This window comes from Diaporthe citri (assembly GCF_014595645.1).
Source record: "Diaporthe citri strain NFHF-8-4 chromosome Unknown scaffold_19, whole genome shotgun sequence".
Classification (NCBI taxonomy): domain Eukaryota; kingdom Fungi; phylum Ascomycota; class Sordariomycetes; order Diaporthales; family Diaporthaceae; genus Diaporthe; species Diaporthe citri.
In genome coordinates this window covers 315,141-328,027 of record NW_025064864.1, presented here as the reverse complement: position 1 = coordinate 328,027, position 12,887 = coordinate 315,141, and the positions used below count along the sequence as shown (strand labels likewise).

At 53.5% G+C, this 12,887-nt stretch overlaps 3 protein-coding genes across 3 annotated transcripts; 2 read left to right on the top strand and 1 right to left on the bottom strand.

Moving 5' to 3' along the window:
• Positions 1-174: 174 nt before the first annotated feature.
• Positions 175-4,540, top strand: INS49_005671 (uncharacterized protein; the record flags this gene model as incomplete). Its single annotated transcript, XM_043166450.1, has 9 exons — positions 175-430; positions 481-682; positions 754-793; positions 874-1,246; positions 1,311-1,474; positions 1,549-2,895; positions 2,949-4,144; positions 4,239-4,406; positions 4,459-4,540. The coding sequence occupies 9 exons, from the start codon at positions 175-177 to the stop codon at positions 4,538-4,540; spliced, it is 3,828 nt and encodes a 1,275-aa protein (XP_043017011.1).
• Positions 4,541-5,209: 669 nt separating this feature from the next.
• Positions 5,210-6,142, top strand: INS49_005670 (uncharacterized protein; the record flags this gene model as incomplete). Its single annotated transcript, XM_043166449.1, has 1 exon — positions 5,210-6,142. One exon carries the CDS (start codon positions 5,210-5,212, stop codon positions 6,140-6,142), a length of 933 nt encoding a protein of 310 aa, XP_043017010.1.
• A 234-nt stretch (positions 6,143-6,376) lies between these two features.
• Positions 6,377-12,067, bottom strand: INS49_005669 (uncharacterized protein; the record flags this gene model as incomplete). Its single annotated transcript, XM_043166448.1, has 6 exons — positions 6,377-6,442; positions 6,609-7,058; positions 7,411-8,041; positions 9,168-11,414; positions 11,465-11,685; positions 11,750-12,067. 6 exons carry the CDS (start codon positions 12,065-12,067, stop codon positions 6,377-6,379), a joined length of 3,933 nt encoding a protein of 1,310 aa, XP_043017009.1.
• Between the last annotated feature and the right edge of the window lie 820 nt (positions 12,068-12,887).

Sequence of the window (12,887 nt, the reverse complement as noted above, 5' to 3'; positions counted from 1 at the left end):
ATTTGACGAGTTTCTAGAATCACTCTGAGTTGGTGCTTTCACAACCGCGGACACTGAGAATGAGCTATTACCACTCGGATGACGATCCCTTTTCGTCTCCTCCGTCGTCTCCATCTTGGCCAGATCGTCGGCAATACCAGGCCCACGTGGACGACGACAACGAGGAATCCGACGATGGGTCAAGCAGATACTCTTCTTTACCAGGGCCGCCTCCTCCGCCAGGGCCGTATTCTCCGCCAGTGCCTATCATACTGCGGCGACATTATGACACAATCTCAGGATCCCATTTTCGCAGAGAAGGGGGGGGCCACCGAGCTTCCAGTCCTCATGTGCATCGCATGGGACGTCACCCGATTGCGGATGCACCTGGGTATCACGGACATCGTAATGCGACTCGGCAGTACAGGAGCACCAGGAATGGTGCTTCTATGTATGACCTTGAAACTGGGAGCGACGGGACATCCGGACACAACTTTTCAGGGAGAATGCCGGAGCGGCCAGAGTGGAGGGAGCCGAAGCACAGGTTGCCGGACGGCTCTGTCACACAGCTACTATCGATACACTCAGCAGAGCACAAGACATTCCACGATAAGAAGGAAAAGATCGCTCTTGTCTGCCTGGATCACCAGGTTCTAAAGAGAGCTGGCACGCAGGAGATCTCACCGATAAAGCTGAGGTGGCTGTAGGTAGACGCTGGTCAATGGCATGAGGAAATTTTGCTGTACCCATGAAAGCTGACGACGAGACCGGCAGACATGTCCAAAACGACAACCCAAAAATTGAACTTCTCGAGGTACGGCGGCCTGTCTTCTGAGAACTGCTCTCTACTTTGATATTACTATTGGGGCTATCCTAACAATTACACTTCTATAGAAGCTTGTTGCAGATTGTCCATTCATTACTCTTGGATTGAAGGCTACCGCTTTACGACTGTTATCCAGGGCAACAGATGAAGCGAAAGAGCAGCCGGCTCGTTGTGGTAGGGTGGAGGCTAACGAGAATGCCAGAGGTCCTGAGGATGAGCGGGCGATCCTTCTGAGTGCAAATTACTTAGCTCAGTCTGGGTCCGGCGCCTCTCTCGAAAACAAATCACCAGGCAGGGCCGCAAAATCACTCCTAGGCTATCTTTACGGTGATGATGTGGCGACACAGAAGGACACGACCTGGGCTCTGCGGAAGCTGGCCCTCCCTTCTCCGCGGGTCCACTTACGTGTCCCCAAGCTTCTCTGCCTGTTCTTAGGCGCAGGTTCGCAACATCACAAACCCAGATTGAAAGGTGAAGAACATTCGGTCTCACTAACATAACGAAGGGCTCATCATCACGGCGTCGGAACTTGATTTTGAAGAGATCAAAGGCAATCTGATTGAGGTCAACGCCACAGCTCCTGGAGAGTTCCGCACAATCCAGGTCAAGCGTGATTTGAGCGAGAAGCAGGCTCGCCAAATCGTCATCGAACTGGATTGCAAATATGTCGTAAGTCACGTCGCCGGCGAAATCGAATGTAGTATCGGAACCGGTCACTGACAATGGTGGGTGATCTTGCTCAGGATTTCCACCGCCACGCTGTCGCCATAGCCGCAGCTGGAAAGCCCGATCCATCCCGATTTGATATCCTATGGGCCCCTGCAGGAGACCGACTCGGCCAAGACATCCTAACACCAGCCAAATGGATCCAACTCCTATCTTCTGACACGATCGAGAAAGATGTCTTCTTCCTCTCGCGGAAATACCCATCATCCAACGTCCCATATGAAAGAGCAACAGGCTACCACGCAAGACATAATTATGATGATCCAGTGAGAAAATACGAGAACCCTCGTAGGGCCTCGCTTCACCGCTCATACACGGGATACCGGGAACGCGAGACCGACTATTTCCCACGGCCATCAAGAGACCGATATTCGGGCTCTGTCTCCAGTGGAACGATAGAGTCGAAATCTGACCACGAATCCGCCTCTGGCCAAAGTGATCAGGGACCTGCCCCGGATCATTCTCCAGGTAACACACGTTCAGAGACAAGGAGCGCTCCGAATGAGTCGGCCAGAGAGCGATCCAGGTCAGGCTCTCCGCCTGCATCTCAGTCGGAAGGATCAGATGATCAGCAGTTCCACGGGCACCACGAGGCACCTCCAAAGTCTTCAGGGCTCATCACCTTTCCTTTCTTCACATGGCGCGTCAAGCACGGCACTGGGGGGAGGCAGCCTGGCCTTGTTAGCATACAGGAACGTGACCAAACTGTGGTTCGGATCCTGGCCAAGATCCACGAGTCGATCACTTCGGATACATCTAGCTACAGGACACTCTACGCGAAGGCTTACCGGTGCGCCGCCGATGATCTATTCCAGCGTCACCCTGATGTGGTGGTGAAAACGAAGGCCGATGGAAGTCCGGAAGATAATGACCGTGCAAAGCCAGCAGACGAACTCACCACGACCCCGAGTAGAGGGCACGACAGAAGGAAGAGGCAGCGCGCAAGCGGAACCCAGACCAAGGCCGAAAGGAAACAATCTCGTGGTGGAGTTCCACCCGGTGGGCTCCTTATCGACCAGCGTCGCCCTAAGGCTGGGAAAGAGAAGAAAAGCAAGCAAGCCGAGGGCGCTACATATGCCGAAGCTGACCAGACGGGACCATCCGGATCTGATAAAATGACAGCTCCCATCGAGTCAGGAGAAGGTCCTTCCAAGTCTGAAATGATGCCGCATGCCAACACTAAACCACCATCTCCACCCCCTGCTGAAGAAGCAAATCGGGGGCTGGTATTGAAGACACAACTCTTGGAAGTATCGCAGACGATTTTCAGGGCATTTTTGCCATCGCAGGGTGCATCCTCATACCCAGACTATTACCATCCGCTCTGTGAGCGATTTTGGGGCTCGCTTGACGAGATCTTTCGAGTAAGTCGTGCTTGTCATCACGAGCTCATGCTGTGTTATTGATTACTGGTCAGCAAATAACATGGTCGACGACACTTTACCGCAACAACCTGCAGTGCGTGGTTCGCGATTTCGACCGCGTCTTGTCCGTGCCAGCAAATTTGCCGAGCGACGCCTCCAATAAGCAGAAGGAAAACTTTGCCGATTGTGAGGCTTGCAGAAAGAACCAAGTCTACAACTCGCCGAGCGACGCCGTCAAGCACATCCACGAGGTGCATTTTGACTGCACAACTGCTGAATACGAGGACCGTCTTCATGACGACCCCTGTAGTGTCTGGATCAAGGAAGCGGCTGCCACGCTTGATCAGAATGCCGCAATGATACAGGAGGCACAGGATCTGATGGAATTCCTGTCAAGCGTCTCTGGTATGCTCAACCAGATCCAGTGGTTGGTCGCCTCAACTGCCAAAGGCGTCCAAAATCAGACCTCCCGGCCTCAACTACCCAGGAGCTTGGTGCACGCCTTCGACGCACTGCTTTCCTATTATATCTTCACCGCCAAGCAGTTTTCTCTCATAAATAGATCACTCAGGCCGACGGAGAAGCCAAGGGCAAGCACGGACCTGCTCGGAGTCCGCCTGCAGCGGGTCAAGAGGCGCTGCAGGAAGGTTAGCCTAGACGTCACGGATCTGCTCACCAACGCCAAGAAAGACATCTTGCTCCAGGGGACCCGGGATCAGGACGAGGATGCTCTTGGGCTCCGAGCCGTGAGTGCCGAGTTCCTCATGGCTGCTCTTGTCACGACGGTGCAGAACCGCAACATCAACCTTCCAGACGCGGGCGGCCAGAGGAGCTCCGACGTCATCGACATGTACAAGAAATACAACAGCCAGATTCACTTTGAAGCGAACCGCCGCCCCCAGAGGCGAGTCTTCATCGCCATCCACGAGCTCGAGGAGGAGCTGAGAGCTCTTGGTCGGGTGCTGGAGTCGCAGACGCGACTGCTCACATGGTACACGGGGAAGATCGAACCGAGATACTCAGACTCGTCGTATGAAGCATACCGCGAACCATACCGCTACCGTTTTGAGAAGGATTATATTGAAAGGCAGCGTCGAATACTCTCGCGGCGCCAAAGTGATGTCACCCGGCTGCAGGACAAGGCGGCAGCACTGAAGCAGCACGTTGCGCAGATGCTCGCGGTACTCGAGGAGGACCACGGGAAGGCGATTAGGGTGTTCACGATCGTAACTCTGTTCTTCTTGCCCTTGTGAGTACAGTCTACCTCTCTTGCCCTTTACAATTCGTCAAAAATGATGGATCATGAAGATTCCGACCGGCTGACAACCTGAATATCCAAACAGGTCCTTCGTCACGAGTTTTATGGGCATGAACACCAACGATATTCGCAACATGGACTCCAACCAGCCTCTATTCTGGGCCGTCGCCGCCCCGCTCACGATCCTCGTGCTCGCGACTGCTTTTATCTACGGGTACAAGAGCGACGAGGTCGAGGACGTCCTCAGGCGGTGGTCACAGCCCCGACTCCGACAGAATGAGGCGGGACTAACACCACTCCCGAAGCGTCAAGCGACGTGGTTCAGTGTTGATTCAAAAGACTCTGTTCACGAAAGAGATGCGGAGAAAAGAGAAACAGGTCGCTTAGGGAGGTATCTCCCACGTCCGCGGACCAGGAAGGGTACACGTAGTCGCGAGGAGGGTGACGTCTGAGACCGCCATATGGGCAGTGGCATGAGCCTCATGGGCATGTCGTGATAGACACAAGCATAACGAGGCATTTCCAACAGCATTAGACTCTATCTACTTTGCTTTATTTGAAGCCCCGAGGCGGACGGAAGGGGTTGGTAAGCTTCGGCACCGAACTCAGCAAGTCATCCCGGGAGGAACGCACTAACCAGACCCCACAACCTTTGATGATAAATAGCAGCCCGCACGGGGCCCGCACCTGCTTTGTAAACGCGCCCGTCAAGTTCCTCCGGGGCGCGCTCCGAGCCCCGTGGTGGATGCCTCGCGAGACCGAATGGAAGAGCTCAGGTCATGGTCATGGGCGCGGCACGTGGAATTGATCCGAGACGTTGACAAGGTTGGGTTGCCTGTCCGAGTGTTACACAACCATGTACGCATGCGTACTGTGAATTGATGCGACTATTTGCCGGCATAAGTACGTCGTCTCACCTCAGCCAGACGGCTTTCCAGAAACTCTAAACTCATTATCACATCTACGAACATTCGGCAAGTAAAGAGTCTATTCACACGATCATTAATAATAACTGGTGCAACGAACACTCAAGTGCTCTCCTGTTGTATATCAAACATGGCTATTTCACAAACCCGGAAAGTCACCATCGTCGGTGCCACAGGCAATGTTGGCAAACATATTTTGGATGGCCTCCTCGCAGCTGGCCACGAAGTAAACGTGATCACGCGGACCAGCTCTAATATCACCGTTCCTGACAAGGTCACCCTCCACCGCGGTAACTACAACGACGAGAGCTTCCTGGCGACCGCACTCAAGGGCCAGGATGTCCTCATCGCCGCCCTATCATTCGGCGCATACGAGGTCCAAACCCCCCTGTTCCGCGCCGCGGCAGCAGCCAAAGTCCCCTACATCGTGCCCAGCGAGTTCGGCGCAGACCCCAAGGCATCCCTCAACGAGCACATCAGCCTCATGAAAGCCAAAAAGCCCTACCGGGACCTCATCGAGGGGCTGGGGGTGAGCTCGTGGATCGGCGTCGTCAACGGCCTCTGGTTCGACTACGTGATGCGCTTCGGCGCGTTCGGCCTCGGCGTCGACGCCAAGGCGAGGACGGCCGAGTTCTTCGACGACGGGAACACGCGGACCAACTTCACCACCCTGAGGCGCGTGGGCGAGGGCCTGTCGGCCGTCCTGGGGTGGCCGGAGGACGAGCTTGCGGAGCTCAGGAACGGGTGGGTGTATTTTAGCTCTTTCCACATCACCCAGCGGGAGATTTGGGCGGCGGCTGTGCGTGCCACGGGCACGAGGGAGAACGACTGGGCTGTGTCTGCGCGGCCTAGCGAGCAGGTCATCAAGGAGTGCAAGGAGCAGATTGCGAATGGTGCCGGGATGGCTCCTGCGCAGCAGCTGTTGATGGCCTTGACGCTCGGTAAGGGCGTAGGTGGTGACTATCAGGAAAAGGTTGTGGCTAACGAGAGGCTTGGTCTAAAACCGGAGAGTCTGGATGAGGTGGTCAAAGAGGTTGTGGACGAAATCCTCGCGGGCCAGTAACAAGTTTAGAAATGATTGTTGAGAAACAGCAATTAAGTTGATACTAGTCCCGATTTGCCCCGGTGTTACTAAGTTAAGCTCATCTCTTATACTTCGATAAACTGATGGCGATCTAAGCTATAGAATTGTTGTTACCTGTGTTTTCTGAAATTATACTTTAGAATATAAATTCTTATACTATGTCGAACTTTCGTAAGTTTGGGCAAATATTTTGAACAATCTCAAATGGAAGCTTTAGTTTAGCGTGTGGATCTTCTCGCAGACTTCTGTGGAAATCTGGCGACACAGAAGGAAAGAGAGCTTCAATCCGCGGGTCTATCAGTGAGTGTTTCCCAGTGCGGACGTCCTCCCAGTACGAGTGGACACCACATTCTCGGCTTGAAACATATACCCTGCGGACATACGTCGGCAGTGGACCCAGGATTCCCTCCCCTTCAGAAATCCCTTGTGTGTAGCACTCGCCTACAATTCGGAACTGATCATCTCCTTGCGGGCGAAGGACAATGGGCGTGTGGCACCCGAGCAGGACGCAGACAATATCTCCTTCTCGAGCCAGGGGAGGCGCTATTCCCAGATATCCGCCGGTCACGTGCATCAGCTGTCTCCCGCCCAACATCGCACGCGACACACCAAAGAAGCCAGTCAAGGGCCCCAGTGATTTGTCTTCGGGGTCTCTTTCTTCCTCTGGCCGATAGAGATGCCCGAGCATGCGCATTCCGTCTTCCAGGTTGGGCTCGTATCCAACCCATGGTTCTGAATACTCTTCTAGGGCGTTGGCGAGGATCGTCCTCGTGTAGGCCTCTGTCATGCTGATGCCAGTCACATACTGCCCAGAAAGTTCGCTCTCGGGAATAAGATGGCGAATAGCATCCGCGACCTCTCTGACGTGCCTGGCTGTTAATATATCCGGTACAACCTGCAGACGCGTTATCGTCATGGTTGAGACGCCTGATAGACTCAGGACTCGACAGTCGGATGAAAGTGAGTAGACTGCCGCTAGCTGCGACGAGGCGGCGCCTTGCCAGAAGACTCTCCCAAAAATGGTCTCCTTCTTGGACCAGTCTGGCGTTCAGCTGGGCATCGACGGTGGATCATCAGGTCCGGGCTCGCACTGGCTAATGAGGTTACAACATTCGAAACGGACAATCCACCGCCAGAGAACATCCCGAAAAACAGTACCGAAGTCCTTTGTATAGTCTGGGATGCCGACCAACTCCCTCTCGTCCGGGGGCAAGAAGTTCAGCACCGCGTAGAGCCTGGACACCCACGTGCCTAAGCCACGCCGGGTACTCGACGTCGACTTGCGTGCCCATCCAGGCGATGTAGTCCAACGCGCGGGTACTGTCGTGCTGTTCCGGGCCGAGCCAGGCGATGACGTGGGTCGCGAAGCTGTAGATGGTGCCCATCTGGGCGACCTGTGGGCCCTTCTCGGCGTCGTTGGACTGGTCGATGCACAGCGCGTCGATCCAGAGGCGCCGTGGCCTGTCTGAATATCGCAGGTTGGAGAGGGCGACGGTGAGGTTGCGTGTCACCGAGACCACGGCGGTCTTGTCTTTGCCAACATAGACTGAATATGGGGTCTGGTCCTTGTCCCAAACGTATGACACCGCCTCATAGTGAAGAGGCCCGTCAGGGATGATAGTTGTCGGGTCCAGGTCCACTACCAGATCCTCATCGTCTGTGCTCCCCGGATGCAGGCTTACGAGCCGCGTATGCCCGTTTGATGGCAGGGGAGGGTACTGATACCGCTCCACTGGGGCTCTTTCTTCGGCAGCCCTTGCACTGGCGTGGTTCGAGTTCGACACGTCCTCCATTAAGTCCAATGCTGGTGCACGCAGAGGTCGCTGTGTCACCGCCAGCTGCTGCAAATCCGTTTTGGCGAGGAGCAGCCAATCTGTCCTGCTAGAATGTTCTCGGCGCAGGTCGTACGAGGGACTTCCTCCGTCTTGAGACACACTCACGACCGACCAAGTGATTTGCCTAAGACTGGACGGCATTTCGACATGCTTGCCTGGCAAACAGCAAATCAGCCGATCTGGACTGTGGTCTATCAGTCTACCACCTGCCAGCTGCCAAGCCAAAGGATCAATGGCTCTCAGCTATGTTATGGTTGCATTTAATTTCGCGCTAAAGATAGGGAGGGCAGGTGAGAACAAGCACATGAGGGCTGGGGTGGGCAATTTGGAGTTCCTTCCTACAGACAGTCTGCTTATGCATTTCCCATGTAAGCATCAGGGTTCCTGGCTTGTCTCAGTATTGCAGTAGAATCGCAAAATCTCGTCTGCGGCATCTCGCTAGACTGCGGCATATGAGACCGATATTAGACAACCCTACTTTCTCTTCAGTGCAGGATGTCCAACAGCATTTATTGCCCAAACACTCTCTAGGCTGTAGATACTGGCTGTTCTCACTATGACAGTTGATATGGTTGTTTGGGCTTGCAAGCTCTTCTACCAGGTCAAGACGGGCAGTCACGCATAGGAACGGCCGTCAGAGGGAAATCGTTCCTCTTAGTCAAGATTGATCACTCTCTGCGGCAGGCGGAACTACCTCACTACACATAGCCACATAGACTTCAAAGTAAATCTCCCATCGCGTCTGTAAGCTTGAGCCCATGCGAGCCATGCAATTGGTACCTAACTCAGTTGCCCGAAATAGTTGCGCGTTACTTCTCAGGTCTGTCTGTGGAAACACTCAATTTCCTCCTAAAAATGGCCTGGAGGCATCCTTTGCTGGATCAAAAATGTGTACGATTTCTCGAAAGTTGGGTGAGCCAACAAGCTCCCAGCGCCTGAGATCAACGATTCGTCTGGCTGAGATACCGAATGCCTGAAATTCGGGATCTGCCCCGTGGTGCATCAGGACTTGCATCATGTGGAAGCTGGGGTTTGCCTCCTCTTGGTCAAGGACACTCCAATCTTTTCCTGTTGTTCCTGAACACTCAGAGGCGTGCTTAAAGTCACCACTTAGCTCAAAGACGCCGCCGGAATTGTCTTGATGAGGTAAAGTAGTTTTCTTCAGCAACTGGCCGCGCTTTAGTGCCGCGACGACGAGGAGTCGGGACGCCGTCGCCACTTGTACTTCGGGCGAGAGGCAAGAGATTTTCGCCTCCACGTATTCGAAAAGGTTGCAGTGCACCGCGAGGGAGAGGAAGTCTTCAAAGAGGAATCCCAGTCTTCTATATTCCCAAATTGCCGTTCTCAAGATTCTGGGTTGATTGCACTCGATTTCGGCCGTCCCGCGTTCAAACAATGCAGCTCCGAGGGCGTCCAGGAGTCTCGTGTGCGATTGCAGGCTGTTGGGGAGGAAGCCCACTGCATGTTCCAGGCAGTTCTCCAGCATGGGTTTGGAATCCTGTCCGCAGTCCGCGACAAATTGTGTCGGTTCGAACAATTCCATGCTCGCGGTGACGTCTGCCGACGAAACTTCCGAAGACCACCCCAAAGGAAATGTCGAAGAGTCTGGCGGCGTGGGGGTCTTTTCTCTTCTTAATCTCAGTTGAGCTTCAACGCTGTTCCTCCAGAGCATGATATACCCAAGACAGAGCGACAGAAGCCAATAGTCTTCTCCTTCTGTAGGCGCGCTACTCTCAATGCTCCTCCTGATTGCTGGGGTCTCGAGATAGTCCTTGACTGTCCTGTGTAGATATTGGACACTGGCTCTTGCCAGGCTGTGGCCAAGTGAGTCCAGCGTTGGCAGAACGGATTGGTTTCCGGCATCCGCTTCGGATATCAAGCTGTCCAGCTGTTTGTACTGTGTGCTCCATGTTTCCTTGGTGTTGGCGTCAGAATCACCTATTTCCAGGAGCCCTTTACAGCGGCTGTCAATACGCCGTTTCATCGAAACGGAGATCATGAAACATTCTTTCGCAGTCAATGCTCTAGGGGGCCACTTGATAGTCATGTCGAGGTCGGCGCCATGCTCGTCAGCAAAGCCGTAGACCAGGAGAGGTAATCTCGCCCCAGCGTGCCCGCCGAATCCCCGCCATCTTGTTGCACGATGGATCTGAAACAGTCGGGCGGCGTCTTGAAAGTATCTCCCTTCTAAACCATGCAACATCTTCCTGAAAAGGTCTTCCAGCTCTTCTGGGATTTCGTCAAGTCGCGCCTCCAGATCTTTGACCCGGTCGCCGTCGGTGAGGCCTTTGATGAGCGAGTCGACAGTCAACACAACCCACAGGAAAACTCCAGATGCTTTCCTTGTGATGCTTCGGATCAGCTCTGATGCATTGGATGGGTCACCCCAAGAAAGTTCGCGAAACGCCGGTTCTTTTCCGAGCTTCTCCCGCGTATAAAGCAGGATATCGTGATGTGTGAGATGCTGCAGCATCAGGCTGGGCTGCTGACGGAAGCCATCCTCGAAAACAGTCCATGGCCGACTTGAAATGCACACTTTGACATGTTCATACTTTCCAAGCGTGTGAATTAGGGAGATCAGCTTTGATTTGTCCCCATCGAACTCATCAAGGCCGTCCAGTATGAGAAAGAATTTGACGGATCTTCCGGCATCTTCAATGACGAAGCGGAACAGCTGCAGTAGGTCCTTGAACCAAAAGGTCTGAAGAGATTCTTGCATCATTGCGAAAACAAATAGTTTCTCTTTAAGAGTGTCGCAACTCTCTTGTTGGAGCCGCTGCTCGATGATCTGCAGCAGGACTGATCGAAGGAGGCCCTCCTGAGACATCTGCATCTTGGTGCCTGAGTTCCAGAAGAAGAATGAGGCTGCGACTAACGGCAACTCGCTGCACCAGGTTTGAATCAGGCCGACTGTACGCTCGTTCTCGTGCAGCATTCTCATCAGCGTTGACTTCCCAGAACCTGCCTTTCCTGTGATCCAATAAATGCCACGTCCCTCCGTCAGCCACGTGGCAAAGCTATCCCATGGTCGGTCCACGTCTCGGGGTGGCTCGTATATCCATTGGAACGTGCCTTTGAAGTTGTCATGTATACTTTCCTGGCGCTGATGCATTTCTGAGAACGACAGGCCTCTTATCAAAGACTGAATGACATGATGGGATTTCGCTGACCACGGCTCCAGCTTAGATTTTCCCTGGTCGAGTGCTTCGGGCAGGGTGGCTTCAGTGGAGTCGTTGATGTGCCGGTCCCTTGTTCGAGAAAAGTGTGCCTCTATGAAGCCCATGAGTTTCGCTTCGTTCTGAGGCGTATCCAGATTGTGGGATCGCAATATGTCGTCGAAGGATCTCACATCTGCCCACTTGGCCGCCTCGGTTGTGACAAAATCCATTTTCCGGTTCAAATCAACAAGCCCGTGCCTTCATAAAGCATTAGTAATTGCGTATGGGAATCCATAGGACAGACATACTGGATATTGACCAGAATGGCGGATGCCAAAGAATGTTTCAGTGTTTCGAGCCTCTCACACAATTTATCCACATCTTTTTCCATCCAAACGCCTTTAATCGCAGCCCGTACAGCGTCGAGCCTTTCTTCAATGGGTATCAGGCGCTTCAGTTTTCGGCCCGCGAGGGCTTCGGTGGCCTTCCGCTTCCTCGCAGGTGAGGCATAATCTGCCCATTCACCTGTCTGATCCGTCATAGGTCAGTTGTGAACGGGGATTGACAGGGCAGCTATGTCTCAACCCACTCACATCTAAGCGTTCTTCAAGTGTCAACTTTTGTATAGTTTCGACTAATTGCTCTGCAGCGTCGCCGCACTCATTGCATAAGGAAACCACGCTTTCTTCTGTTGCCGTGGGCGATCTTTGTAAATTCGCTGGTCTCAGCAGCTCGCAGAGACCCGAATTCAGGCTGCGGAGTCGTGAAGCATCTGCTAAAATGGTCTCCTGTGCCAGCGTAGTCCCAGTCGCGGACTGGTGCAATTCGCGAATCTGCTTCCACAACTTGGACGAGAACTCGAAGATCTGTATGGCGCTGCTGGCAACACTCAGTGATGAGAGTGGATCCATCGTGTCAGCACATCTGCAAACTCGGCGTGAAAGAAAGCGCGTCGGAACAGAATGGAAGGAGAATAAAAAGTTAGGGGCCAGAAAGCTGGAAAATTATTTTGAAGAACGCCTCAAGCCTTGCACAGCCCCCCAGCTGCCGCCGTTACGTGGCGCTGTAGCAGTTCTTGGGTAACATGACATAACGACCCTTGCTCCCGGGGCAGACCTCAAGGTCTCGTTAACAGGCACCCTTCCGTGACCAAGCTTTGGTGGCCAACTTGATGGCCCATCTTGCCGTGGCTGATGGCCTTGGCCATCTGGTGCGCTGGTCAAAATGTAGACGGCCTGTGTTTCTGACTAGTGAAAGTAATTTATTATCAGCGATATTTCTGTCAAATATTCGATATCTCGATATCTGGTGGTCAAAATCGTTAGGTGGCACGCTTCGTGTATGTGCCCGTTGGGGGGAGGGGGGGGAGGGTATACTGGGCTACATCCTGTGCTGACCTATGTGGGCACCCCTGCAAGGCAACCCTGTTCCTGTAAGCTCTTTGCCATAACGACACAGGCGGTCAAAACTTAGATTGAACGCAAGTGCAGGGCACCAGAGGCTGCGGCGCAGCACCAAGCTGTCTGTGTAGGGCTCGTGTGTTGGTGATCGAGACGTGTGGCGCCGAGCAGGGATGTTGCAAAGAAAATGAAATCTTGCCAGTTTGCTGTTGGTTGTGTTCAAATTCGTCTTTCGAAAGATCAGGTCACTTTTTTTTTTCAATGTGTACTACGACACGCTCACGCAATCCGAGTCTCTTTCCCCTTTGGAAATGGCTCTGGTTGGGTTTGC